Source organism: Phyllostomus discolor, chromosome 8 (genome assembly GCF_004126475.2).
Source record: "Phyllostomus discolor isolate MPI-MPIP mPhyDis1 chromosome 8, mPhyDis1.pri.v3, whole genome shotgun sequence".
Classification (NCBI taxonomy): Eukaryota; Metazoa; Chordata; class Mammalia; order Chiroptera; family Phyllostomidae; genus Phyllostomus; species Phyllostomus discolor.
Window position 1 is genome coordinate 18802765 of NC_040910.2, and position 27460 is coordinate 18830224.

The 27460-nt window shown below is 53.2% G+C and overlaps 2 protein-coding genes across 3 annotated transcripts in view; one reads left to right on the plus strand and one right to left on the minus strand.

Annotated features, from left to right (window-relative positions):
- FAM160A1 (family with sequence similarity 160 member A1) overlaps window positions 1-12170 on the plus strand; it is a 197449-nt gene extending 185279 nt beyond the window's left edge. The window contains exons 11-13 of the mRNA XM_028522065.2: window positions 2651-2829; window positions 3192-3330; window positions 8672-12170. Coding sequence (XP_028377866.1) covers window positions 2651-2829; window positions 3192-3330; window positions 8672-8925 — 572 coding nt within the window. The 3' untranslated portion in view covers window positions 8926-12170. The remainder of the gene's footprint in view (window positions 1-2650; window positions 2830-3191; window positions 3331-8671) is intronic.
- A 2555-nt stretch (window positions 12171-14725) lies between these two features.
- GATB (glutamyl-tRNA amidotransferase subunit B) overlaps window positions 14726-27460 on the minus strand; it is a 73130-nt gene continuing 60395 nt past the window's right edge. The window contains exons 11-13 of one of the 2 annotated variants that reach the window (XM_028521899.2): window positions 26498-26576; window positions 18018-18152; window positions 14726-16672 (exon numbers count right to left, since the gene is read on the minus strand). In XM_028521899.2, coding sequence (XP_028377700.1) covers window positions 16544-16672; window positions 18018-18152; window positions 26498-26576 — 343 coding nt within the window. In that variant the 3' untranslated portion in view covers window positions 14726-16543. The remainder of the gene's footprint in view (window positions 16673-18017; window positions 18153-26497; window positions 26577-27460) is intronic. The other variant, XM_036031896.1, reaches the window with a different exon arrangement.

Genomic DNA, 27460 nt, shown 5'->3' on the forward strand with positions numbered 1-27460 from the left:
ATAAAACATTTCTGGAAGAATACACTGGAATCCGTTAAGAAGAATTGCATCCAGTGTGGAGGCTGGTGGTTTATTGTATACTACTATACTGTTTGAAGGAAAAAAATTCAAATCATTTCCATCTCTATTTAAATAGAAAAGCTATCGTTGAAGTCCAGACAGGAGATGCTGAGACCGTGACCTTGGGCAGTGCTGGCAGCCGGGGTGGAGGTGAAGGGCCGCTCTCGGGAGCGGCTTCAAGGACTGCAGAATTGGTGGCGGCTCCGACCCTGAGTCAGGAAGTGCGGGCGGGGAGGGGGGCCTAGAGGAGGATGACGGGGAGGGACAGTGGAGAGAGCATCTTAGTTCTGAAAAATTAAATATTTTGTGGCTGTGAAGCTCATCTGTCCTCCTAGATGAGAGGGAAGAACCCACCCTCCATTCTCCAGACACACCTGTGGCTTTCTGAGTTGCAGCTGAGTTTTCTGATTTTCAGCTGCTTACCGGTTTCCCTAGCAACTGCTATTTTTTAAAAACCCTTATCCGAGAGCATGCTTATCAATTTTAGAGAGAGGGGAAAGGGGAGGGGGTGGGGAAACATTGAGGTGAGAGACATAGATCAGTTGCCTCTTGAACACACCCTGGCTGGAAACCAAACCCACAACCCAGGCATATGCCCTGATGGGAATCGAACCCGTGAATCTACGGGATGATGCCCCAACCAAGTGAACCACACCAGCCAGGGCAGCAACTGCTTTTTGCTGTATAGTAGTTTTTTTTTTTAAGTAGTAGAAATCAACTAAGTATAAAATGGGAATTTTCAAGGGTTTAATATATATTTCTTATTGCACATGGCTAAGAAGTTGTAATTAATGCCATTATTGGGTTATAATGACAGTCTTCTGGCCTTGACCTAATATTCTGTCATTCAGGTGAGACAGTGAGGGTGCCCTCCACAGGTGTAGGGTGAAACTGGGCTTTCTTTGTGCCCTTGCAGAAGTGATGGACTACAGATAGGTCTCCCCTGGTCACGGCACAGGCAGCAACTGTCACGCTGTGGGGTGGCCAGCTGAGGCCGAGTACAACTTGGGATGGTGCTGGGGTGCGGGCGAGAGGGGTGGGGCGAGGCTGGGTCTGGGGTTGTGCGGGGTGAGGGCAGCAGCCTTCTTGTGGATCTTCCTGGAGAGCTAGAACTGCACTGTGACGCCTTATGATGAGTTACTGGTGACGTATCTGGGGTTCTTGATGGAGCCCCGTCGAGATGCTTTCAAACTGGTGTTCCAGTCCAGAGTTTCTGAATATGTTTGGCAAACTCTGCTGCGTTGTTTTGCAAGCAGGGGCTCTCCAGAGGCTGTCCGTGCTGGGAGCATTGACCTGCTGGGTCACGGAGGGTGACGGAGCAGCTCGGACCCCCATCCCAAGGAAGGGGACGTGCAGGCCAAGTTCAGCACAGGCTGTGCCTTTCCTGTGTTTCGAGGCCCCTTAGAGACATGCTTTGTGTTCCTGGAGACGGGACTGTCGCCATTACCTGTTACTCACTGGCCTGGGTGAGAGGTTTGGGTCTGGTGTTCCGTGTCTCATTACCAAGGATTCCGAACGAAGCACCTTGTGATGAAGTGTGTTTCTGATGAACTCCTGTCGGTGTCGGTGACGTCCTCATAAGGCGCATTTACCCGTCAAGGGGTTCGTGCTGCGTTATAAATGCGCCACGGCCTAGTGACTCATCCAGGCTCCACTGGGGGAAAGGCAAGGTCCTCACTGATTTGCTTAATGGACCACGTTTATGGTAAAAACAGAAAACATCTTCCAGTAATTTTATTAATGCCAAGATTAACTTTCTTGATAGTTTTTTCCCTGTCTTCAATGAACTCAAATGTAAAGCATATTAACTTTCTGGTGACCCAAATTAGTTGAAGCTCTTTTTTTCTTAAATTTTTTTATGAACTGCCTTTTTTTTAAAAAAAAAAATGAAGTATGGATTTTCTTTTTTAGGGGACCTGTGACCTACCAAACTCTCTCTCCCCAGACCAAGTCCCTTCCCTCCCCTCCTCCCACCTGAGAATTGAAGTGGGGTCCCCAAATTGCGCAGGGTTACTCAGATGACAGCCCAGCCTCGTTCACCAGTGCATGTCCCTCCCTGCCCTCCCGCATGGTGACATTTGACAAGACAGCTTTCTCACGGTGCTTGCTGGGGACAGACACAGTGTCCCACTTACAGTGTGACTGTTTGCTAGACGCAGCTCATGTGCTTGGCACTCGTCACTAACACAGAGAGTCTCTGTCACCCGGACCTTTGACGGCTTGTGTCTGGCTGTGCGCGTGGAGCCCCCGGTGCGCCGGGGACTGAGCTGAGCGTGTCGTGCTTTGGGCACTGGCAGCACCAAGAAGTACAGAAACAGGGAAATTATATCTTAATTTTACAAACTAAACCGTGCAGGTCTGTGATAATTTTCCAAGCGTTCAAGCGGCTCCTGGAGCTGAAGCACCCGCTCCCCTGCACGTCTGTCTGCTTCCGCCAGGAGGCGGCGGTCTGTTCCGTGTTTGGTCCGGGGCAGGGGAAGACGGGGTGCCACTCCTGGGCCTGTGTTTGATTGGCAGCTGCTGGGGCGGAGGTGAGGGAGCTGCGGCCCCAGGGCCTGGCCAGCCCTGACGCCCCGCGTTCCCCCTGCAGGCCCCTTCATCAGCGTGGTGCTGTCCAAGCTGGAGAACATGCTGGAGAACTCCCTGCACGTCAATCTGCTGCTCATCGGGATCATCACGCAGCTGGCCAGCTACCCCCAGCCGCTGCTGCGCTCCTTCCTGCTCAACACCAACATGGTCTTCCAGCCCAGCGTCCGCTCTCTCTACCAGGTGCGTGAGCGGCGCCCGCGCCCTCCTTCCCTGGGGAGTGATTGCAGGGGTGCCCATGAGCCGGGGGGGCTCCTCCTCTGCTTCCCCAGGTATTCTGTTGTTTTCAGAAACCCCTCTAACTCATTTGCTCTCCTTCCTCATCCCATGTTGCTAGTTGTATGTGGATTATTCTAGACAAACTGCAAAGCTTCATTTAGTTTGATGTTTCGAGGGTGCCCTAGCAAAACACCCCGGCCGTTAAAAATGAGCGAATGCCTCATCTGATAGTCCCTGCAAGCGGGAGCCGTCCCTGAAAGATACACTGATAGCTGAAGGTGGGATTCTGCTCCAAGCACTCACATCATTAATGTTGTTTCTGACAGGTCCTCGCGTCTGTGAAAAACAAGATTGAACAGTTGGCGTCTGTGGAGAGAGACTTCCCAGGACTCCTCATACAAGCCCAGAAATACCTGCTCTTCCGCGTGGACGTGTCCGATGCGACACCGGAGTCACTCACCAAAGGTGAGTCTTGTAGGGCTGCAGGGGTTTCTCCCCTGCGCATCTCCCCACCTGCCTCCTGGTTTGGGTTCAAAGACGCTGCATAGACTCCTGGGCTCTGAAAGTATCTAAATATTCAGTATCTTCTCAACCCGACAGCGAGGAGCCTCCTGTGGGTGTGTACAGGCCTAAAGGAAGGTGTGCCCGGCCCCGCCCCGCCTGCCCTCACTTGGAGGGTCTGGCGACCATTGTTGTCCCGAGAGTGTCAGGGACGGAGTGATGGGTGCATGGCTGCCAGGCTGGAAGAAAGGACTGGGCACCCGTGAGTCACAAGGAGACATTCCATGCACAGCCTGAGCTGTTTCTGGGCCAGCTCTGCCCTGAGAGGAAGGCATCCGTTCTCTGCCTCACGTTTTCAGACTCTTGGGCCCAAAATACATGTGCTTTAGGGTTTGAGAAAGTAAGACCTGCTTGTTGGGACTGGGAGAAGTGAAGCGTGTGCTCAGCTTAACATTCCTGGGTGACTTCATAAATGCAGGAGGTGTTTGCCTGGGCCTGGTGAGGTGTGGGGGTGGGGGGTTGGGGGGGAGGGTGCTTAGCAGGGGAGCTGAGGATGGTCCTTCGGGGCAGGGCAGGGGAGGGGAGGGCCTGGGTAGGGAGGGTGCACAATGCTGCTTGACTTCGTTTAAGCTTAGTGTGGACAGAGTGAATGGCCACTTGTCCTCTGAGCTATGGCTTTGGCCTTGGTAAGCTCTGCTATACCAGTGTTTGCACATCTCAAGGCCAGTCAGGCTTCTTTGGGGCAGGTGACCAATGGCAAGAGTGGGGCTCTCAGTGCTGAGCCGAAGGCATGGGATAGCAACCGCTTGAGAGCCCGCAATGTAACCCGGGTCAATGGTTACCCCCTTAGAGGAAGCTGAAGAGGCCCCAGGACTCAGAAGGCTTGACCTTGCCTTTGTGTAGCTGTTTGTTCTTAGTCACTTTGCCTCAGGTGCCTTGACTCTTAAATGAAGGATTTGTTTCCATCCCTGAAGTCCTCTCTGGCTGTAGGACTCTGGGTGTGAGAGCCTCTAGGGCACTGCAGGGCAGATTCTGCAGGCAAGGGAGGGCCTTGTCGGGGTGCCTGGGGGCGGGGCATGGTGCTTCCAGCCGGGGCCCTGGAGGAGAGCAGGCCAGGCCGTTCATGGAGGCTGGGAACCCCGCATCTCTGTGGGAAGGGGGACTGCAGGCCCACGTGGCTCCTCTAGCCACCTGGACAGCGGGTGTGTTAGCCGTGCTCCTCCTGAACAGGGAGCGTGTCCTCCTCTGTGCATGACAGGCCACTGCGCCGGCGGGGGCGTAGAGACAGCCACTGGTGAGGACTCGGGAGTCTGTGGCTGCCTGGGTGTTCTGATCTGGGCCGGGCTCGGCTGATTTTGGCTCGTGTATTGCTCTCAGCCGGTGGCTGGGTGCCTGGGATGGCCCCAGTCATATCAGTGGCTGCTGGGTAGGGTGACAGGTGAATGGGGGCTGGGTTTCTCCCCATCCAGAGGGTTAACGCTGCTTGTCAACACCATGGCCACAGGTTGCAGAGTGAGAGCAGGAACATACAAAATCTTTGGAGGCCCTGCAATTCTGCTGCCTTCTGTGGGTGAAAGCAAGTCCCTGGGCCTGCCCAGGTTCAAGAAAGCAGCAAAACCCCCACATCTTGGCGAGGAAGACCTGCAAAGAATTAGGGCCATTTTTGCAGTTCACCAGGCAGGAGGTGAGGTCAGTTTTCTTACATTGCATCCCCAGCTTGATCTTCACTTGTACTTTACAATTTGTAAAGTGCTTTCCCAGACTGTCGAATTTTATTTTGAAACAGCTCGGCACAATGGGCAAGAAAGATACTGTTAGGTTCATCTTCATATCAGGAAGCCGACATCAGGGGCCCAGAGTGGTCAGGTGAGACCACGCAGCCCAGGTGCCTGAGACTGTCCTGCCTGGTCACAGGGCCCAGCACCCGCTGACTTCGGGGGTTTTCCTTGAGGAGAGGTCCCAGTTCCGGGGAGGGTGGCAGGGTCGCTGCCTGCCTGACCCCAGCGGGGGCTCGTTCCCACCACGGAGGTTGTCAGGTCAGCCACCTGCGGCTGATGCTGCTGAGGGTCTGTGGCGCTCTGGGGACTTGGACTTGCAGGGCTTCTCTCGGGACAGACGATTTTGCTTGCATGGACTCTTTCCACATCTGTTTCCTAACTTATGTCAGGTTAGCAGAGTGACTTGCTCCTCTCAACTTGAAAAATGTCCGGACTCACAGGAGAGAGCAAGTCCTGTGCCCCTGTGGCTCCTGAGGCCCTGGGTGAGAGGCGACTGCCGATAAACGAGCCGAATCCAGAAGCCCCATTCTCTCGGGGACTCAGAACCATTTTTTTGACTAATTTTTTAAAGGGTGTACACTGAAATGTTACCTTTTTAAAAAAGATTTTATTTATTTATTTTTAGAGAGGGAAGGGAGAAAGAGAAACATCCATGTGCGGTTGCTGGGGGCCGTGACCTGCAACCCAGGCATGTGCCCTGACTGGGAATGGAACCTGCGATGCCTGGTTCGCAGCCCGCGCTCAATCCCCTGAGCTACGCCAGCCGGGACTTCACAGAACAATTTCTACTTAAGAATCCTGGGGAAAGGCCAACGGCTGGGGTTTCTAGCATCTGTGTGCTCTGGGCCTGGTCTAGCACTGCTGACGGGGAAGGAGCGTGTAATGTGTGTCCTACCTTCTGAAATCTTTCCAGCGTCAGTCTGGAAAATGCTGTTGCAGCTTTTCAGACCCTGGGCAGCGTTTCAGAAAAGCACCAGGACATGGATTTGTGCTTCCCTCCCCCCTGGCCCCCTGAAAAGGTGCTTACGTGCACCCGGCCCCGGGTGAGGGGCGCGGTGAGGCGCCCGCAGCCAGAGCCGCCTCACCCACTCTGCGACGGACGCAGGCGTCTGCGTGACCGCCGCTCCAGAGCCGGCGGACGTCCTGTGCCAGCGACCGTGTGGTCACATGTCTCGTGGAGGCTGAGCCACTGGCCGGGCTGTGCATTTTCCCTCAAACAGATACAAGGTTGTGTCTACTTATGTTTCCGAGTCCCTCCGCTGCTCTGCAGTGCTGGGAGGGAGGTGAGGTAGTGTTCGTCCCGTTTTACAGGAAAGGAAACTGAGAGGTTGTACGTAGAGCTGGTTGCCATGCAGCAACCATGACTTTGGTTTTCTTGCTTTCGAGCTGAGCGCGCCGCCCGGCGGGCTATGGGACAGGCCAGAAGGCCAGGCTGGTGCTTGCCCGCAGGACAGACCTCCTTTGAGGGCTTCCCGGCTGGCCTTGCCGTCCTCCCTGCCGCTCTGCCGCCTCCCCAGGGAAGATGGTTTGACTCTCGGATTCGAGCTGAGCTTTAGCGATGACACTTCTTAAATGCATGGGTCAGGCCAGATAAATGAGCCACAAAAACCCTTTATTGGGGAAAAAGAGGAGTGACTTTGAAACAGAAAGATGGAGCTAAGGCATATGAACCAGCTCCGGGAGATCGGGTGACGGAGAGACCTGGCGCCGGTCAGTTTCTTCTCTCATTCATTCAGCAGATGTTTGCCAGCTTCTACCACGGGCAAGGAAGTGTGCTGGGGCCTTGACGGACACATCGTGCAGGGCTCCGCTCTCAGAAGTCTCAGTCGAGTAGAGGGGGAGAAGCGTCAACAGCAGCACCGGCCAAAGGGCAGTGCCGGCGTGGGCTGGGAGATCAGATGGGCTGGGAGGCTGAACAGGGCGTTCCCTCTGGGGGCAGGGATGTGACGTCAGTGGCAGCTGCACTGTGGCATGCGACTGCCACTCATCAAGATGTTCCTGTGTGTGTTATACCTACCGACTCGTTTAATCCTTATGACGACTCTGTGGGCATTTCACAGATGAGGACATTAAAGGACAGAGAAGGAAAGCAACTCACCCGATGCCACTCAGCCAGTAAGTGGCGGAACCTGGGCTCTTAGCCACTGCCCTGGTGTCTCTCAGCTGGTAGGGTGTGGGTAGGCAGGGGTGTGGGTAGGCAGAGACGTGAGGGACCAGCGTGAACAGAGCAGGTCTCGGTCTGGCATTAGTGCCCACACGCCCCATTACCCTCGGGGATCCGGGACAGCCTCTCTCGTGAGCTTCGAGGGACCCTCTGGAGAAAGGCCTCGATGGAGGGCCGGGGTGGGGGGTGGGTGCACCTCAGTGATGCCGACACTTTGGTCCTCGCTCTGATGTCAGGGCACATTGTGGGTCCCTGCTGGAAGGTAGCCACAGACAGACTCTCACCAACTTTCCCAGTTCTTTATGGCACAAACTGTGATGAGCTTTCATCTAAAAGGATATTTAAAGCAGTCAAGTGAAGGGTTTTTTTTTTTTTAACACTAAAGCTATAGTAGTGAGATATGGAAAGTATTATAAATGTCAAGAATTTTTAGTACGGTAGTTAAGCGACACTCTGAGAAGAGTGTTAAAAGATGGGACTGAATTCTGAAAAGCAGCCAAAATAATGAAGAGTTCGAATATAATGATTTATGAGGAGGAATAAGGCTGTTGGAGTAGGGGCAGGAGAAGGCATAAATAATTCCTATATGTACACGGAGGCTGGAGATGTTCAGGAACTCAGTAGCCTGGAAAGTTGAACCATTTAAATTAGTGAATCTGCTTTGATATGAAAACGCCGACCGCCTGAACGTGGCCAAGTCTGGGCTGACCGCGTCTCACACCCACGTGACTGAAACGAACACTGCAGCCCCTGGAGACCCTCTCTACAGGGGCCCCCGAGCCGCTTGCTGCCTCTGGATGCCCACCGTTACGGGAGGAGCCCAGTTGGGTCTGACCAGTGCCCAGCTCCCTCTCCATTATTCCCAACCTTGAAGTGGCTTCTTCCGTTCTGCTCCCCACCAAAGGCTGGAGGTCCCGGCCGGAATGGGCTGGGGGGTCACCACGGAGCCCTCGAGGCCAGAGCACGAGCTGCAGAGAGCTCAGAGTGGCGTGCGGGACCCAGCCTCCTCCTGCGGCAGTGCCGTGCGATCAGGGCTCTGCTGGCACAGGTGGGACAGTCCCCCGACACAGGGGGGTCAGGAGATGCCCTGTTTGGTGTTTCCCTTGCCACGCCCTGGGCACGGAGGTTCCTGAGAAACCCCCCTTCTCATCACAGTTTCTGCACCAGCTTCCTTCTGCAGGCTTTGGGATGAAAGTCTCATAGTGCGTGCCTGGTGCTGCAGGTCACCTGCTGGGCAAAGTCCGTGTGCCACCGAGCGGGCGAACCTGTGTCTCCACCCTCCCCCTTCCCTCACACACACACTTAGGAGGGTGATGGGGAGGGCCGAGGAGGGCCCCCATGACCGTTTGCTTTCTGGTTTCAGATGCCACTCAGGATGCCTCCAGGACAGGGACTGGCAAGAGCCTTTTGGATGGTCCGCCCAGAGTGCTTCAGCCCTTCCTGGCCACCAGAGCCAAGGCGGCTGGGGTGCCCCCGAGCCTGCCCCTGCCGGTGAGGAACGCCATGCTGGCCGCTGCCCTCTTCCCCGAGTTCCTGAAGGAGCTGGCCGCCCTGGCCCAAGAACACTCCATCCTCTGCTACCAGATCCTGGGCGACTTTGAGGACTCCTATTGTTAGCATTTTTGTGTTTAAATAGAGGTACTTTTTTTTTTTAAGGTTTAGTGTCTTGACTGAATGTTAAATGCAAAGCTGCTTACAAAAACTTCTACTTTGATATTTCCTGACAATACTTGATTTTTGGGGAGGGGAATTTTCTCTGCACCTCCTCTGTCTCTAGCCGGGTCTTCCCGCCCTGTGGTATGTAGACCGTAAGTCTCGTAAGCTGGTTGCTCCTTTGGCGGGTTTTCTTTGCTCTGTCTTTTCTCCTCAAATTTTGGGTGGTTGTTCTCCCATCCATTTGAGTCAACTCATGTTGCTGCGTAGATCAAACCCAGCGAACATGGGGGTTCAGTGATTTCTGGAAGTACCCCGTGTCAGAAGGTCAGCTCTTCAGTGAAGAGCACGTGAAGGAAGCACGTCCATCCCTGCTGACTCCTGCTTCCGTTTTGTAAAAGGGAAGAGTCGCGATGGAGCTTCCACTGCCTTCATCACATAAGGGCGTATCATGTGACCCTTTGCATTTTACACCCGGGACTCATGTTCTGCCCAACATGCATTGCCTTATGGCGCAGGCAAACCTGCTGGTCTCGGCTGTCTGCCTGGGAAGTCAGATGTGGTTGGAGAGAATGTACTATGCCGGGAAATTTTCTTGTTGCTGGAGAGCTTACTTTACTCAGTGGAGCACTACCTAAACACTGAAAGTAGCCTTATTTTCCTAAGATTTGCACAAAATGAAACATACCTATGCAAGCTGTTTCTTTGGTGTTTAGGAGACTGCTTGGAAGAAAGCATGCTATCATCTATAAGATGAGCATCATTATTTCTAAAGTGTTTTACAAAAAACATTGATTTGTGAAGCTGTTTCATAGAGTAGTTTTGTGTGTATGTGGTGGTGGGAGACTATGGAGGGGAAAGGATAAAGGTAAACTAAACACAGCCTCAAAAATCACTGGTGATTAAATTTTGTTTGCTTTTCCTAACGAGTTGCACTTTGTAGAGGAGCAGGAACTGGACGGCCACGCTGGGAACTGGGATGTACATGCAAATGGGTCACAGGGAGCCCTGCAAAGCCAAGTGCCTGCTGGTGACGGGCTCCACACAGAGCCACCACTGCCTTCGCCTTCCGAGTGATGGGCTTGGGGAGAAGGCCCCAGGGTGATGCATTAGTGCCTATGCTGCTTTTCAGCCCAGCTGCTCCAGTTACACTTAGAGCCCCAGTCTCCTAAGCCTCCGCCAAGGGGGGAGACACAAAATAACTGTGGGCTGAAAAGGAGACTGTAGACAACTGGTGTTTATGGATAGTCAATTCTACCTCCCTCTGCTTTGGGCAGGTGAGAAGCACCTACAAGGATGAGCCTCCTTGTTCAGAGGGAAGTTCGAAGTCCCAGTGGTGGCAGCCGGGGTGGGGGTGGTGGTAGGGGAGAGGGGGTGGGCAGCCACCAGTCTGGTGGTGTGTCTCCGGAGCCCTGGTTTCATTTTAATCAGCCTCTAGTACAGGAGGGGGTGGAGGACACGATGACATCTGAGACTCCGCAGAGCAGAGGCTGCCCTGCACTGCTCAGGGGCCTCGAAGCAGCTTTGCATTGAAAGTGTGCAGCAGCCCGTGGAGTGACGACCCCAGGAGACCTGGCTTAGGCTGGGTGGCTCTTAGGGGCCAGTCTTGCAGTGTTTCCGAGTCTAAGCAAGAAACCAAAGATGCCAATTTATTGTACGTTTCTGAGTCCAAGTTTGTTTGCCTGGAGGAGTGGTTTGCCGGCTGTGCTGCAGCAGTCAGAGTGCACGCGGCCCTGCAGACTGGCCTGTCCCAGGCTCCCTGGCGCCCTCCTGTACCTGTATGACTGCCAAGTCTCTGCTGGGAAAGAAGGTGGCATGAGGGAGGGAGGAGAGAGGGACGGAGAGACGGAGTTTTAAGCTGTGAGTTGTTACTGTCCTCTCCCTTTGTTTTGTGCAAGTATTTATCCTCCAGTTTGGACTTACCAGGTATAGGGGATGCTCAAGTTGCATCTGGAAACTGTATTATTTAAGCTTTTAGGTTTGATTTACACTTCTCTCCATTATCTGGTGATAGTGTCGATTCTTTCTCAGGAGTCTATGTCACTTTGTTATAGAATGCCACAGACCCCTTTGCAGAATGTGCCCTTTGGGAAAGGGATTGATCTTGTGCCTCTTAGTATTTTTTTTTAAATTAGGTACTGAATAGACTGCCCTTCCAGGAGACAGAGATGACCAGGGTCTGGGGTGAGGCAGGAAGAGGAACTCCAGTGCTGGGGTGCTGGCAGCAAGCTCCCATGGACACCCCTCTGCACCTGGATGCTGGCCTGCCGCAGCCCTCCCCTAGGGCACTGTGTCCAGGGCTTTTCAACGTGCATTCAGAAAGTCGCCCTGGAAGTACGTAACAGAAAACCGGAAGACCCACGTGGCTGAGGGGAGCAGCCAGGTGGGTCAGGTGAGGGTGGTTCCGGGCGTGGTGCGGACGAGCCAGGGGGAAGGCAGCAGAACTCCGAGGCTACAAACATGAGCAACACAAGTCCTGGGGGTTTGAGGAGCGAACACTGTCCAGATGGATAGGAAGACACTGTACAGCAGGTGGGTGATGAGGGGGGACTCCTGGGTGGGAGAAAATCCTGGTAACGGAGTAGAATACTCATCGTACAGCAGGTACGGCCCTTAGAAATATCTTTTCTGTAATGAGTTTGGGAAAGAAAATTTAAAGATACCTGGCATACTTTAAGATGTGGCCCAAGAGCAGAGACACCTCTCCTCGGGGTCAGGCCTGCGTGTCCAACGCTGTGCTCCTGGCGGCAGACAGTGGGCGGGGCCTTCGGTGTGGCCCCGGGGTAGGCGTCACCGTGTCTAGCCCGACGGTCCCGGGCAATGAAGGCGAGTCAAGGGTTCCTGGAACGTCACATTAACCTCAATTCATAATTCAGGGTCTGAGATTAAGTTTGGATGGAGAGAATTTTGTGGTATAAAGTATATGAGAGCACTGGGATATTTAAAATTGATTTTTGGAAATGGTCTTAAGTCTTTAAACAAAGAATTTCAGGTTTAGTCGGAAATAGCATTTCAGGAGTATAAATTACAGTTTCTCAGCCATGACTCGGGGATGCCGGAGTTACCAATCAGAGGTGAGATTTTATCAGTGGATGCTTTCTTTTCCTGGTATTTAGAGGAATTATGAAATTGTCCCCATTTTTCTTAGTATCCCAGGGGTGGGCGAATGTGGGTTTACAGCTGTAACCACACTGAATACTACTACAAGGGGAAAAAACCTGTTCACACACTCAACTGTAAACCTACTTCCGCCCGCTCCTGTTCTGGAAACCACTTTGATGTTCTGGGCTGGGAATTCACGTCTCCGTCACCTGCACGGAGGATGCGTTCGGTTCGTTCACAGGGCCTCCGGCGTCCCTCTTCCTTAGCGAGCGGCTTTCATTTCGGTCAGGTGGAGCTGTCTGGGGAGCCCCCTGTTAGTAGAAGACTCTGGAAACTGTACGTGACTGTTCGGTTGCCTGTTGGATTGGGGCCACCTGTGGTGCTCAGGCTGAACTCTGCGGTGGGCGTCTCTGCACCAGCTCAGCGACAGCGGGCAGGCGGGCAGGTTTCCAGCTCTGTGTGGAGGTTAGGGGGTGCATCTCGGGTCTGTGCAGGTGTGTCCAGGTCGCCTTCCCCAGGGAAGTGCTGCCCCAGCAGCGGGGGGACGTGTCATGGGGGTGACATTAAATATCCACAGCATCCTCCCTGGTTCTCACTGAAGGGCAGTTCGATTTAATTGCTAATTACCAGCGAGCCCTTATTTACTGGAATGACCGCCATGCTTGCTACTTTCATGGAACAGCTTAGTGTAGGGCACCTGTTCCTGCACGTGCCCCTTCAAGCCAGGGCCCGGGCCGGCGCGATCCGTGGCGGCTGGCGGCCAAGCCCGGCCAGCTCTGCAGGGTTGGCCCTTCCCGGGGACAGGGGTCCCCTGATGGCCGAGGCCACAGCAGCTCGGAGTCATTAGGACGACGCTCCCGGGCCCCTTCGCGCCTCAGCCAGCAGTCTATAAATCACACAGCACTAACTCTCCGTCAGATAACAGCTGAAAACGGAACACTGTCAGGCCGGTTTATGCTCCATTCTTAAATCACATTGAGGAAATACTGAAAGAAAATGGAGTAGACGCCTCCTTTCTGTCTGAATGACCATCATAAACCTAATGCTTTTTTAAGGAAGAGCTCTTGGAAGATGAAGAGTCGTTCTCAGGATAATTTTGCCTCAGTAAATCCTCGTTCCGTCCAAGCATTTATTAGGCCATTACTTGTTTTGAGGACAGATTACCCAGGCAGCTCATTAACTGGCTAAACGAGGCTTTATGAAGGGTTTTCGGTGAGGTTCTGTAGGGGAACGCAAGGGCAGGGTCGGGAGGAAGCCCTCGGCTCTTTGGCCCCTGCACCTGAAAGTCCTAAAATGCATAAGGACTTCAGGTGGCACGGACCCTTCCCGCCCCCTCGGGTTGCTGGGCATCCTCTTCCTGTTTCCATGTGAGTGGAGTGCAGGCACCGTCACCCACACGCGTAGCCAGGCTGCAGCAGGTTCTCTGTCCGAGAGAGTTCGGTGCGCGTTTCAGGCACCCATCGGGGGAGCTTGGGTTTCCCGTGTTGTTTCAGACCTGACAAGAGTGATGGAGGCTCTCAGGCCAGACTGCCCACTCCATGGTGCTGAGGCTGCAGAAGTCTGTGCTTCTCAGCAGAGCAGCTGACTTTTAATTGGGACAGGTCTACAGAAGGCGCTCCTAGAACGAGGCCCCTTTTTGCCCTGGGGACGTTTTAAAAGAGGGAATTCGGTGCGATCTTACTTAATTGATTTTTGCTAAGTTGTTTGACTAAGGGAGGCAGCCGGTGACGATTTCAATCAGACGCCTCCCTTCTCACAGTCTGGGGTCAGCTCACTCGAGTGGGCACCGGTGAGTGCCCGGGTCTGGAAGCTGCTGAGGCAGCGCGGCAGCCCCTCACACTGCTCTTGGCAGTGGGTGCACAGCACGGCCCTTCGGAGAGAGTGAGTGGTCCCCCCCCCCCCCCCAAACAGTCACTCTGGAGTATCCGTGAACTGACGCCTCTGAGTTCAGTAGCAGTCAAAATGAGAATATAAACTGTGGGTCACGGCCACAAGCCAGACCTTCCGTTGCCTGGCTCGCTCAGAGCCCTAGGAGGATGTGTGCGTCCATCAGTCTCCCAGCTGCTTCCAGACTAGTGACGACCACAGAAAAGAAGGGCGGGGGGGAATGGGGGGCTCAGCTAAAACACCCTTGACTTGGTAAAAATAATGATCAAAGTTCTTTTTCCCAGTCCATCTTCACCTTGAAAGACAGAGGTTTGCCCTGGTGCATAAGCCAGGACGTGGTCAGGAAGGTCCTTCTTAGACAGAGACATCCAGGGTTTACAAGCCCAGTAGGTCAGCAGCACCAACCTCCCATGCAAAGGGGCCCCACGAAAGGCTGTCCGTTTAGTGTTATGCATCTCATGACCTTTTCCTAAATACCTCTTCGGTGCCAGGTGGCATGCCGAGTCCCGAGGCCGACACTCCCACCCTCCCACCATAACCGGTTTGGGAGGTTGCACTTCCCTCAAGCACCAGGGCGCACGGTTTGGACCTCAGCAGGCAGAGCGGGTTCCGCCTGGCCTGAGGCCCAGCCAGTTTCCTAGGGCATTCCCCTCCCCGCTTACAGGTGTGTGGGTTCCAATGACAGATGGCAATGGCTTCACCTGTGGTGCCAACTCATACATTTTAATGAGATGTGCCCCTGAACAGCAAACAAAGAACCAGACCAAATTCACACTCATTCAAGAAAGCAAAATCATATTCCACGGAGGCCCACGTATGAGCAGAGCCACACTTGAGTTTCTTGGGGCATAATGTGAACATATCTTTCAACTATCTAGTCAGGTTCCAAGTAAGATAGCTGAGCTGCGATTTGATTTGTTTTCTTATGAGCTGTTATAACTACATAGCAGTTCGATGTTCAGGATTTCAAGACCACAGGCAACCGTGAGACCTGGGTGACAATCAGCGTGGTAAACACCAAGTGATTTCGTGGTGGCGTGTTTCTCTGGAAATGGTCAGTAGGTAATACAGTTTACACCTGACACAACAGTTTTGGTAAGCCCTCTCCCCTGGCTGCCTCTCGCCCCACCTGGGTAAGCCCCGATTTACAACAGCCTGGAAAGATCCTCTAGTGCTTTCCGTATCATCTGATGCAGCAGCAGCCAGGCCGGCAAAACAGTGGTCCCACCAGTGCCGACCTGGCACTGTGTCTGCCCGTTTGGACTTCAGAGCCGTGTGGGGCGAGGAGAGAGAAGGGGCTCTGCCTCTCTCTCTCGAAAAGATGTGTAATGAAAATACTTCACACCGGGCCCAGCAGTTGTCAGAAAAGTGACAGAGTGTGGGAGGGGCACGAGGCTTCCTGGCTGAGGTGACACAGTCCCTCCTGACTCTGCATCAGTAATGGGGGCCGGCTCCGTCATCACTCCAGTCAGGGGTCCTGAGCACGCGCCGTGGCCACTGCCCACCAGGCAGCGATGGGCGGAGGTCCGCTTCTCCAGCTGCCGTGGGGACGCTGCTCCTGATGGTGTTGCTTCCCCTCTTCCTAGTGGGCTGAAGGACTCAGCGTACAATCGGGGCTTTCCAACATTTTGCTGTTATTCGTGTCAGAATTTGGCCAGTGCTTTTAAAAAACACCATTTGTGAAATGGCCTTTGTGCGCTGCGAGGCAGAGGTGACAAAGCATCATGCGAACAAGGGGGTGTCCGGCGTGCTGGGAGAGCCGTGTCTGCCGAGCAGGCGGCCCGCCGCCGTGGAGACACCGTTAACTGCACCACGATTACTGTTAAAGGTCAGGACTTTGATACGCCAGTTCATAATCGTATTCTTTCCAGGCAAAACAAATCCATCTCATGTTACAGCTTATTTTTCTTTTTATCTCTTTTTGGCCTGAGGGTGGGGGACGGGGGATTGTCAGCTGCACAATCTTTGAAGTGTAAGTTAATTTTTTATGTGATATTTCAGGATATATTTTATTCATTAAATTTATTTGAAAACGTCTGTGGTCTATTTTACCAAAAATGTCTTTATTCTCAGAGCACTGCCTTCCGGAGTCCCTAGGGAGTTGAACGGGCACCCTCACCTGCACTCGGGGAGGGGCGAACAGCACTAACACCTAAAACACGAGACCCATCTCCTCCTTCCCTGCCCTCAGGAGACCTCGCTGAACAGACGTTCTGTGCACACCGCCGTGGATTTATTCTGTTGTCTTCCTCTCCATCAGCCTATTTTTAGGACTAAAAATACTGCAGAATGCATTTTTCTTAGAACGGTGACAGCATTTGAAACAGTGCATTTCCTCCAGTTCAGAATTATTAAGCACCAGAACATGCTATTTCTTAGCCGCAGTTGCAGCGAAGATAGAGCGGTTTTGACGCCAATGACGCAGACGGGGCGAGGCGGCTGCTGTGTGGAGGCGGCACCCAAGGCACAGGTCAGGTGTGGCCCCTGCTCCGCCCGGCCCAGGGCCGGGGAGCTGCAGGCTCTCGGACGTCGGGTTTCAAAGCTCTGCCCAGTGTCACGGCTGCACTGCCTCCCTAGAGGGGCCCGGACCAGCTCACGACGACAGTTTCTTCTCCAGCATCTCTTTGATCACCGCCGGCTCCGCTCGGCTGAGAGTCGCTTTTCGGACCAGCCCGATCAGTTTATTGATAGCTCTGGGGTTTCCCTTCTTCACATCCATCACCTTACAAGACAGAAATTGTGTTAGAGGAGAAAAACAGAGACTCGTAACTAAACATCCTCAATTAAGGTTTGTACTTAGTGAAATTTAAAGTGTTTCTTCTTTTCTTTTAGTGTTAGATACAGAATGATAAAAGGAAATGAGGGGTGAACTTCTGGGGTGGTTTCCATGCTCCCATCAGAGGAGAGACTGCTACCCTGTCTTCCCACGAACACGGACCAGAGGACTGTGTGTGTCCCGAGGGACTGCCCACGGGACCACTGGTCTAGACTCACCAGTGAGGAGCCGCTCGCAGCCTCCAGTGGAGGTCAGCAGGCCCTGAAATGCATGGATTTCCTTCTCCCCCGAAGAGTGAACCTCCCGGTTATTAGAAAACAAACCCATAGACATGACAACTCTCCCAGAGCATTTGGATGGGGGAGGCGTGCACTGTGGGGCAGGTCGGGACAACAAAGGCAGGTGCCGAACGCCACGGCTCTGCAGCATCGCGATCAGCAGGAACGCCTGCGAGTACCTGCACTCAGAGCCGCAGGAGTGTGTCTGTATCGGTCCCTGTGGCTGAGGCAGGAGGGCAGGCGGCCGAGACCCAGCGCAGGTGCATTTTCCTGATCGAGAGCGCCCTCCGGGTCTGCTAGTGTCCCGGCAAGCTGATGGGCTGGGGAGTGTTATTCTGGAAGAGGTGCAACAACTTCCCCCACCCGGGACAGTGTCTCTGGACAGCGTGATTAGACTTTGGGAGGGAGGCGTGCTGCTCGGTGCAGCTTTTCTGTTTGGTTCTACGCTCAGAACACAGGATGACTGGGTTTGCAGCTATGCTCCTATTACGGCTTTTCTCCGTAATTTACAAATAATTTTCCTTCTGCTTTTCTTCCCACCTCTTAAAGGCATGAAGCGGAGGTGTCTCCCTACCTGTCCTCCTGGTCTGCAGGCGGGCCTGCTTGGTTTTACTGAGTGGGCCCTTCCCAGAGCAGAGCCAGCCCCCACCCACTCAGGGCATCACCCTGGGAGGGGCGGCAGCCCGGGGACTCGGCTCCAGTGAGCCAGAGAACCACCCTTCAAACTGAAATTCCATGCGATTAAGCTGCAGGGGTGGATTCTCCTTTTCCTTGGGGAAAGCTCTATTTTTGTAATATTCACCTAATTTCATCTCTTGACCTTAGGTAAAAACTGACAAAGAGAGTGAATTATTGCTGAAACTGGGTCAGCCATTATTAGGCAGCGCCTCTGGGCTGCTACAGGGAGCTGAGGACAGACTCTCGGCCACGTCCTCAGGCCGACCCCCGCTGGCCAGCAGGGGGCCCTCGCCCGGCTGCAGTGGAGACCCTCTGCACCCCGTGGCGGGAATTACCACTTGGGGGTGTTCCTCCAGCGTGGCCTGGCAGAGCTGTTCCAGGGCCTCTTGGTCCTGCATCAGTTCAAGCTTCTTTTCTGAGATGATCTGCGCTGGCGTCTTCCCTTCATTTGCCCACAGCTCCCTGAACACCTGCGGGCCAGAGGCGGGGAGAGGGGGAGAGGGGCAGAGCCAAGTCAGCGGGCGGATCCCACGAATCCCGGCTGCCGGGGGCTTGGCCCACAGGGGCTGGTGTCTCCTGAAGTCTCCGGGGACACAGCCTCTCTGCAGGGCACGCAGACACACCCGGAGTCTCCCCAGGCTGACCTGCTCCCCCAGAACGGAGCAGGAGGCCTCACCACAGACTGGGCCTTCCTGCTGGCCGGCTCCCACCACGCAGCAGGGAGGGGCGGTGTGGGGTGGCAGGGCGGTGTGGGGCGATCTCTCCCAGGGCTCCTGCTGGCAGGGGTCAGAGGCGGGGCCCAGCTCTGTCTCGTGTCCCCTGAATTCAGTGACTGAAGTGACATTCTGGTGAGGGATGGGTCCCACAGGCACCTAGACAAGGTCCAGAAAGCCCAGCCTCTGGGAAACCTGAATTCAGCAGAGTGAGGAAGTGGCCCCATAATGAAGACACAAAGTGGAAAATAACTGAAAACACGAATCAACACCCACAGGGACTGGCCTGTCACGTCTGTCCCCTACAGGTGGCGCTGGCCCCAATTCTGGCTAGGATGATCAACAGCTCATGGTGCACTTTTTCTACTTAAGAAATGGTAACAGTAACACATACCAAACTTATTAAAGTTGGAAAAAGAAAATATCTTTAAAGAAGGTACTTCCTAGAGTAGCTTTCCTCCTCCCTCTTATTTATCTGGAGGAAGCTGAAACGGGGTGGTGTTCCCTTTGCTGTGGCGCCTCCTGCCGCGTGGCCTGTGGTCCTCTCTGAGCACCAAACTGCCTGAGACCATTCTGGCTGAGGACCAGCCATCCCTCCCTCCCAGAGGAACGGCTGGTCCATAACTGACACACAGGACTTCTGGCCAAGTGGCAGCGTGGGTAAAAGCTGAGCTTGCCGCCTCCCACATCAGTGTGATGACCCGATTACAGAACCGCCATCACTGGGAACCGCCTGGAGACCAGCTGAGAATGGTGGGGGGGGGGGGGGCGGAGGCACAGAATGAACAGGTCCCATGTCCGTGGTGTGGAGATTAAGAGTCAGGAGGAATATCTCAGCTGTGGGGTGCCCCCTGAGGAACTGGGGTTCCCCAGCCCAGGGTACCAGCGCCAAGAAGAGGCGTCCCCGTGACACCTGGCTGTGAGAAACCAGCAGGGACTGCACCGGAGTGAGACGGAGTGTTGCTGGAGACCAAGGTGGTCCTCGAGGGGCCTGGGCACAGCCCTGCTTGCTCACGAACTCCCTCGCTCTGGGGTTCAGCACAGCGGCGGCAGCAGGAAAAGCACCAGGGACATATGGTGAGGAACTACATGGGCTGGCCCCAGAGCTGGAGGGACGGGGTGGTGGCAGCTCTCGCCAGGGGCAGGAGGGCTGGCAGAAGCCATGGCTCCTTTGTGGAGCTCTCCTCCCTGCTGAGGTGGTGCCAAACCTGGGCTCTCCACCAACCACCAACCTGGCTGACACCGCTCACCCCACCCTGGTGAGTCCTTGAGCCCCCCGCCCACCCAACCTGCTCGTCTGGCCTGAGCCACTTCTAGTGGCTCCTCCACACAAGTGGCCTGCCTTAGCTCATGCTATGGGCTCTCCTAAAGTCTCTCGAAGGTCCACAAACTCCAAACAAGCAGCAGCCAGCCTTGGCATGTCCTGTATCTCTTGCTAAGTGGTCCCAAGCCCGGCACAAGTGATGATGGCTCTCAACTTGCATTGTAGCTCTCACCAGGTGGCCCCAAGCCTGGTGTGAGCTGCGGCCAGTCTTGACTTGGAACGTTGCCTTCACTAAGCAGCCACAAGCCTGCCACATGTGGTGGCTGGCCTCAGCTCCCGTGTGGCGCCCACCCAAGGGTCTCAAGCCCAGTACAAGTGGCTACCAGCTACAGATCACTTTGGAGTCCCAAGCCCAGCAGAAGCAGTAGCTGACCCTGGCCTGCACCAGAGCCCCTCCCAAGAGGCTCCAGAACCAACATACCCAGTGGCCAGCTTCAGACAACACCGGAGTAACACCCAACCAGCTCCACAAATGACAGACCTGGAGGGCAGGCTTGGCTGGTACCAGAGCCCTGCTAAAGCAGCTTCTGCTCCATGGGGTGAGCCCCTGCACAACAGCCCTCGAATAGCCAAAGCAATCACGAGAAAGAACAAAGCTGGAGGTGTCACGCTACCTGGCTTTGGGTGGTACTACCAGGGCTACGGTGGTCCAGGCAGCATGGTAGGGTGGCAGGGGACAGATGTGTGGACTGATGGGGCAGAGCAGAGCCCAGAAGTAAGCCCACATCTATATGGTTGGTTGATCTATGGCAGGGAAGGTACAGTGGGGTGAAGACAGTGTGGGAAGTGGATGGTGCTGAGAAAACTGGACAGGCAGACCCAGGGGAGTGAGGCGGGACCATGCTCTTACTGTGTATGTAAGAATAAACCAGAATGGATCGGGGACTTGGGTGTAGGACCTGACAACATGGAGCTCCTAGAGGAAAACATAGGCAGAAAAATTCTTTGACATCACACTTAGCAATATTTTTTTGGATATGTCTCCTCAGGCAAGGGAAACAAAAGAACAAATAAACATTTTTTTCCCACGAAAAAGTTTTTGCACTGAGGGAAACCATCAACAGAACGAGGGGACAACCTACTGAAAGAGAAAAGACATTCGCCAATGATACATCTGAAGAGGAGTTAACATACGAGATACACGAGGAACTCGTACAACTTAACACTCGAAGAACAAAGAATCTGGTGAAGAACGCCCGAAGGGTGTGGAGATGCCATTGCACGCATAACGGGAACGCACCCTCCCTCACTGAGGGAGGGCAGGGCGGAGCCATGAGGAGAGCGCCTTGCACCTGTTCACACAGCTCCCATCGACAAGTCCACAAACGACAACAGCCGGCAGGATGTGGACAGTGGGGCGCCACCGCACTGTGGGTGCGGTTGTAAACTGGCGCAGCCACCGGGGAGGGCAGCGTGGAAGTCCCTCAGAACACTGGAAATGGGACGGCCACGTGACCCAGTGGGTCCGCTTCTGGGTGTCCATCCGGAGAGGTCCAAAACACTACGCTGAGAGGAGGTGTGCGCCCCTATGTTCACAGCAGCACTGTTTACAATAGCTGGGGTGTAGGGCACCCTAAGTGACCATCAGAGGCGGGCTAGCTAAGGCAGACGAGGTGCGCATGTGCAATGGACCACCGCTCAGCAATAGCAAGAAGGAAACCTGGCCCCTGCCACAACATGGGTGAGCCTACAGGGTGTCATGCTAAGTGAGGTAAGTCAGGCAGAGACAAAACCGTATGACTTCACTTACGTGGCATCAAAAAGCCAGATCAGTGAATAAACTCACAGGCACAGAGAACAAATTGATGGGCGCCAGATCTGGGGTGAGCGGGGAGATGGGCGGAAAGGGGGAGGGATTAAGAAGTACGAGCTGGCAGCTATGAAGACAGTCGCGGGGAAGTAAAGCACGCAGGGGGAAGCAGTCAGCGGCACCGCAGTAACTGCGTCTGGTGTCACGTGGGCCCCTGAGGCTGACTGGGGCGATCGCTTTGCAAGATTACCGATGCCTACTCCCTGTGCCGTACACCTGAAGCGAACATATTTAATGTCAACTATAACTGGGGGGGGGGAATCCCCGCCTACGAGAAAGCAAATGAAGGGAAGGAGCTCGGAGTCTCCGCAGGGCTCCCAGTTCCCCCCACTCAGACAGGAACAAGCCACAAACACGCGTCATGGCTACGGCGGGTGCAGTGCCTTGGGCCAGCTGTCAGAAGACCCACAGGACTGCGGCCGAGGGGTGTCTCCGGTGGGTCCCTCTACGTGCGCTCTGGCCACCCTCGAACGGCCTTGACTGCTCGGGGAAAACCTGTCCCTCCTCTTAGAAAAATACGGAACAACTCCGTTGCCTCCAACTCAATTTTTCGAATATTTATTCAGCTTAATAACGAGTAGGGCCCTAAGAGAGGGGCGCCAAGGTGGGAAAGAGCCTCCTCTGCCCACGACTCACTCACTCTCAGGCGTGCGCAGCACAGGAGGGGGGGACGGGTCCGTGTGTCATGAGGCCCGTTCCCGGGGGGCTGCCGCGGCGAGTCTGACGAGTTTCTCTGCCCTTCCCCGGTTCGTCTTTCTTGAATGAAGACTTACTATTTTAAAATGCTTCTAATTATAAAAGTTAATACATGATCATTATAGGAAACAGGGAAACACAGAAAAGATAAAAAGAAATCACCTGTATTCCCATTCCGTCAGGACAACCGATGTTAGTATTGCGGCGTTTCCCCTCCCCACTTTCTGTTTTGAAACAGTTGTGCTCGTAATGAATATACAACGTGTGACTTGCTTTTGTTTCACTTATTACAAAGGTGCTTTTTTATACGAATAAAATACTAATACCATCAAATATATTTTCATAATTAAGTTATCTCCTAGTGGTAGGTAATTAGACTTTGGCCAGTGTTCATTTTGTTCGTCTCTGCAGTCTCCTAATAAAGTTCCCAGTTGAAAATGTCCAACATTTAGGAAGAAAGAGGAGATCTCAAGAGACTCCAGGTCTCTGGCTTGAAGCGACAATTCCCTGCAGGGACTCGCTTGTAAGGACTCTGTGCAGCAGCTCTTTCCAGGAGGAGGAGTCGGGAAGCTCGGCAGACCGCCCCAGGGGCCACTCCCAGGCCCGTGGCACTTCTGCCCTGCTGCTGCAACGAGGGCAGCTCCCAGCAGGCCGCCCGGGGTGCCCACCCTGCTTGGCACTCCTGTGGCAGGGACCCTACAGGCTCACCTGCTGGTTGGATCTGCCTGAGGCAGCTCGGGGATTGCGGCCAAACCACACACACCATGGGGAAGGGAAAGCAGGACAAGGCCAGGATGGATGCTTTTAAACGCAGGGAGACTGGCTGCCCCCTCAGAAAGATGGGGGTCCAAAGGAGGGACACCGGAGAAATACCTTCCAGTGGCCTCCTGGAACACATGGGAGCCTGGTGGCTGGACTGTTCTCCACTCTTGGAGTTGGAACACATCAGCTTGTTACCTTCCCAGATCAGTCCAGTGGCCACTGCCAGCTCTAGCGCCCGAGGCCGACGCAGCAGACTCTGCTGGTCCAGTCCTCTGCGCACTGCTAATGAACACAGACTGCACTCCCAGGGGGAGCCGGCAGGGTGGGGGCCGCTGAAGGGGCCCCTGGCCTCCAGGCCCTGGCTCGCACAGCAGCCCTAATGGCGTCTGCGGTTGCCAGCCTCCTGCTACAGCAAAAGTCCTCTTTGTGTTTAACCACTGCCCTGGGAAGTGCCATCCAAGTACAATCGTTTCTGGCCAAGCATGCAGCTCCCAGGCCCTGCTTCTGCTCACCCTAGACAAGTATACATACAGAACAAAGAATTCCCAGTGCAGGGCTGGTCATATGTGTTGATAAATGCCACCGCAAGTAAGGGGTAATGCAAACTGGGAACCCCCAATTACACCCCGACCACAGCGGCAGCTCTGAAATGGGGCACAGAAACTTAGCCCTCAGTTCCCTGAGGCTGGAATTCATACCTACTACCTACTTCCATTCTCTTACCTACTACACAAGTGTTTCTCTAGCCAAAGCCATTTTTAAATAACTGGAAGGGAGGACGGAAGGTAAGCAGGCAGGCCCCTCCTGTATCTGTATCCTGGGGACTTCCAGGGTCGGAGTGTGGAGGAAGCACCGGTCAAGGGAGACCGCAGGGAGGGAGCTGTGACGGTTGCAGTGAGGGGCAGCCCCTCTGGTCAAAGGCAAGTACTGTGAAAGGCCATCCTCCTAGAAAGCAACAAACATCAACCCAAGACACTAGCGGGGCAAGGCAAAGTACGGTGTGCACAGAGCTGAAGCACTACAAGGGGGTGAAAGACATAAAATCATTTGTACGCGAGACACAAAACACTGTACAAAGGGTTTGCTGATGTTTAAAGTAGACACGAGGAAGTGACAAAATGGAAGATAAAAAGCCTATGGTAATTTCAATAGATGCATTAAACACCTTGACAAGGTACAACATCCATTCATAATGAACACTCTCAATGGGTTTAGAAGGACAGTACCTCGACACAAGGGAGGCCACACGACTAACCAGCAGCGAACACTCAAAGGTGGAAGACAGAAAGTGTTTCCGCTGGGACCAGGAACAGGATAAAGCTGCCCGTTCCTACTTCTGTCCACATAACACCGCAAGTCCTAGCCACAGCAATCAGACAAGGAAAAAATAAGTAAATAAAAGGCATCCAAACTGGGGAAAGAGAAGTAAAACAAGCACTATTTGTGGGTAACAGGAACTTATATGTAGAAAACCCCAGAGACTCCACAAAAAACTATCAGAAATAATAAACACAGTAAGGTCACAGGCACAGAACCAAGGGGCAGCATTTGCTGCATCTGTGTGTGTGGGTAATGCGCCCCCAGAACGAGAAGCGTGGAGAAACAGTCCCACTGACAGTCGCAACAAGAGGAACACCTGGGAACACACAAAGGATGTGGAAGATCTAAACACTGGAAACTGCAAGACAATTTTGAAAGAAACTTAAGATGACGTGCAAAATGGAAATTCCATGTTCATGGATTGGAAGAATTAACACTGTTAAAACATTCATGTGACTTAAGGGTCATCCAGATTCAATGCAATTCCTATCAAAATCCGTATGGCATTTTTCACAGAAGTAGGACCAAAAAAACAAACACAAAACCCCAGAGATTTGTAACGGTGCCACAGAGGACTAACAGCCGAAGAAAGCCTCGGAAAAAAGGACAAAGCTGGACACATCACATGCCTCAGTTTCAAACTATACTACAAAGCTGTAATAATCAAAACAGTTTGAGTAATACAGAAAAATATAAAGACTTTCAAATTCTACTACCTTGACATAACTGCCATTAATATTAGCTGAGTACCATTCCAGGCATCTTTCCATGCACATGCACCAGTTGAAGAATAGATTACTTTAAAAAAATACCATTTTTTGCCACCAGAAATGCAGAAAACAAAGAACAATAAAAAGCGAAACCACTGAGGCAGTGACAAGCCAGGCAGATCTCCTTGGGCTGCATGCCACTCCCACCTTTCTAACCAGGCCTTTGTTTTCTCCTGGTGCCTCACAGAACCCGGGGTTCACCTCAGCAGCCCCTGCAGACTCGCGGGAACTTTGGAACCCAGCAGTCAGCATCTTCCAGCACTTCCTGTCTCTTCCCCTGAACCTATCGTATTCACTGCACTGGTTTTTTTTGCTCCTTCTTTTTTTGGTGGGGCAAGATGAGTGGAAAGATGTTTCCTCCTCTCATTTCAAATGCTACAACTCATATGTGCTTTCATACACAGACAGATATTTTCCACCCTCAGGCCATCCAATCTTCCTGCTGCTACTGAGCGATGCCATAAACATTTGTGTTCCTCTGACACCCAGGCAGCTGAAACCCCTTCCTAAATGTGGCGAGGGCCCTGCCGTTGAGGCCTCACTTGGTGGTGGTACACAGAGCCTTTATTAGTTCCCATCTCCAGTTTCACAGCAAAGAAGCTGGTGTGTGCGCCACGGTGCCTCACAATTAGCCAAAAGCAGCCACTTTCCCAAGCCTCCCTTTGTAATCTGCCACTACTGTCGGTGTCTATAAATATTAAATGCAAAAGGCACCATTAAAATAACATTAAGTTTCTGGCTGATGCATTGACAGCTGCAGACATCTGAAGCTGAGATCAGGCGGCGCCTTGGTGTTCTTTATCTTTCCGGGTCCATGTCTGTCTGAGCTTCCAGAATTCCAGGAATCGTGCACTTACCTGAGGCTTTCAGGTGGAGGGAGGTGGGGAAGAGGCATGGGCCGCCTTGGATGATGATGCTGTTTTTCACACACACTGAGTGCGCGTGCAAACTTCTCTCTAAGCTCACGGGAGGCGGCCTGTCTGACCTCGCCCTCCTGGCTGAAAGACTGGCTTCTGAGCAACCACGCGACAAAGAAAAACGAGCCCCTGGTACTGGGTTGGGAGGTTGTGGAGGAGGACGGGGAGCACCAGAGTGGGGGAGGCGGTCAGGAGCCCCCAGAAACTTCAGGGCCCAGTCTTTTACATGAACAATCGTCTGGGGAACATTCCAGGCAAAGCCGAACAATATAACTATTCCCTGAGGTTAGCAAAGACGAGAAGCAAGTCACCTGCCCAGCTCATACTAGCTTTACTTCATTTGCTAAATAAACCATTTCTAACTTTCAGTATAAAAACAGCACTTACAAGCACTCAGTACTTCAATTACGAAATTCACTTAGTGATGGCATATGCGTTTCACACAACACCTCTGCGGGGGCAGCAGGGCAGCCAGAAGCTTTAGGACAGACGTGTGCACGTACCTGTTTGGCTGCTGCTGAAGAAATCGCCTTCCTGTCCAGCAGGTCGAGAAGCTCGGCCAGTGCAGACGAAGTGACGGGACTGCAGCCGCCCCAGGAGAGAGAAGGAATTCACATGTCACATTGTCAGCGTATCCATTTGCAGGGATTCAGAATCGGAACACTTGATTTTATACGTTTAAATAATTAAACCCCCACCCAGCCCTGAAAACAACAGGCCAAATTGGGTTCTATTTTATTTATTTTGTCTTTTAGAATATAACACATTTTTGTGAGTGGTGTGTTTCTTTGTTTTACCACCCAACAACAACAGCTGTTTGGCAGAAGTTGTAGCAACTGCTCAGTTTAATTAGTCAAAGGAAGGAGGTGGCTGCAAAATTCATGAACCATGACAAAGAACGAGAAAAACCCCAGTAATTACATAGTTTTCAAGGAAAGATCAGCCTAAAAACTGCTTCAAACAAAACAGCTAACAAGGTCGCTTTTTTGAGTGTTTCTGTGCAAATATAAACTCTTTTTAATTGTGAGAGCTTTTCAGGAAGGGAGCCTGCAGCTGCCCACCCCATGTCTGGCCGTCCTCAGGGGCACCTCCCCAGACCCTTTTCTCCTGCAGGCTCACAGCAGCTGGCTGGACATGGAAGGGCCCAGAGTCCGTTATCTGTGCTCCCAGGACACGCCTCATTTACCAAACTTCTATGGTATAAAAGGCCAAGGAGCAAACCAGCACATAAAATGTCACAATTCTCATTCAGGGGTGGGAGTTGGGGGGGAGGGTAGTGAGCATCTAGGTTAGTGAAACGACAACACTGAATGACAGATTATTTCTTCTAAAGTACATGGTATCGCCACTTCCACACACACACAGCAACTGGGCTGATGAAACGCTGTCTTATCTGAGGTCATTAGGGGCTGGTTTTAAATAGAGAGGAACAACTCATGAATAGCACATTAGCGTGTCTGTGTAAA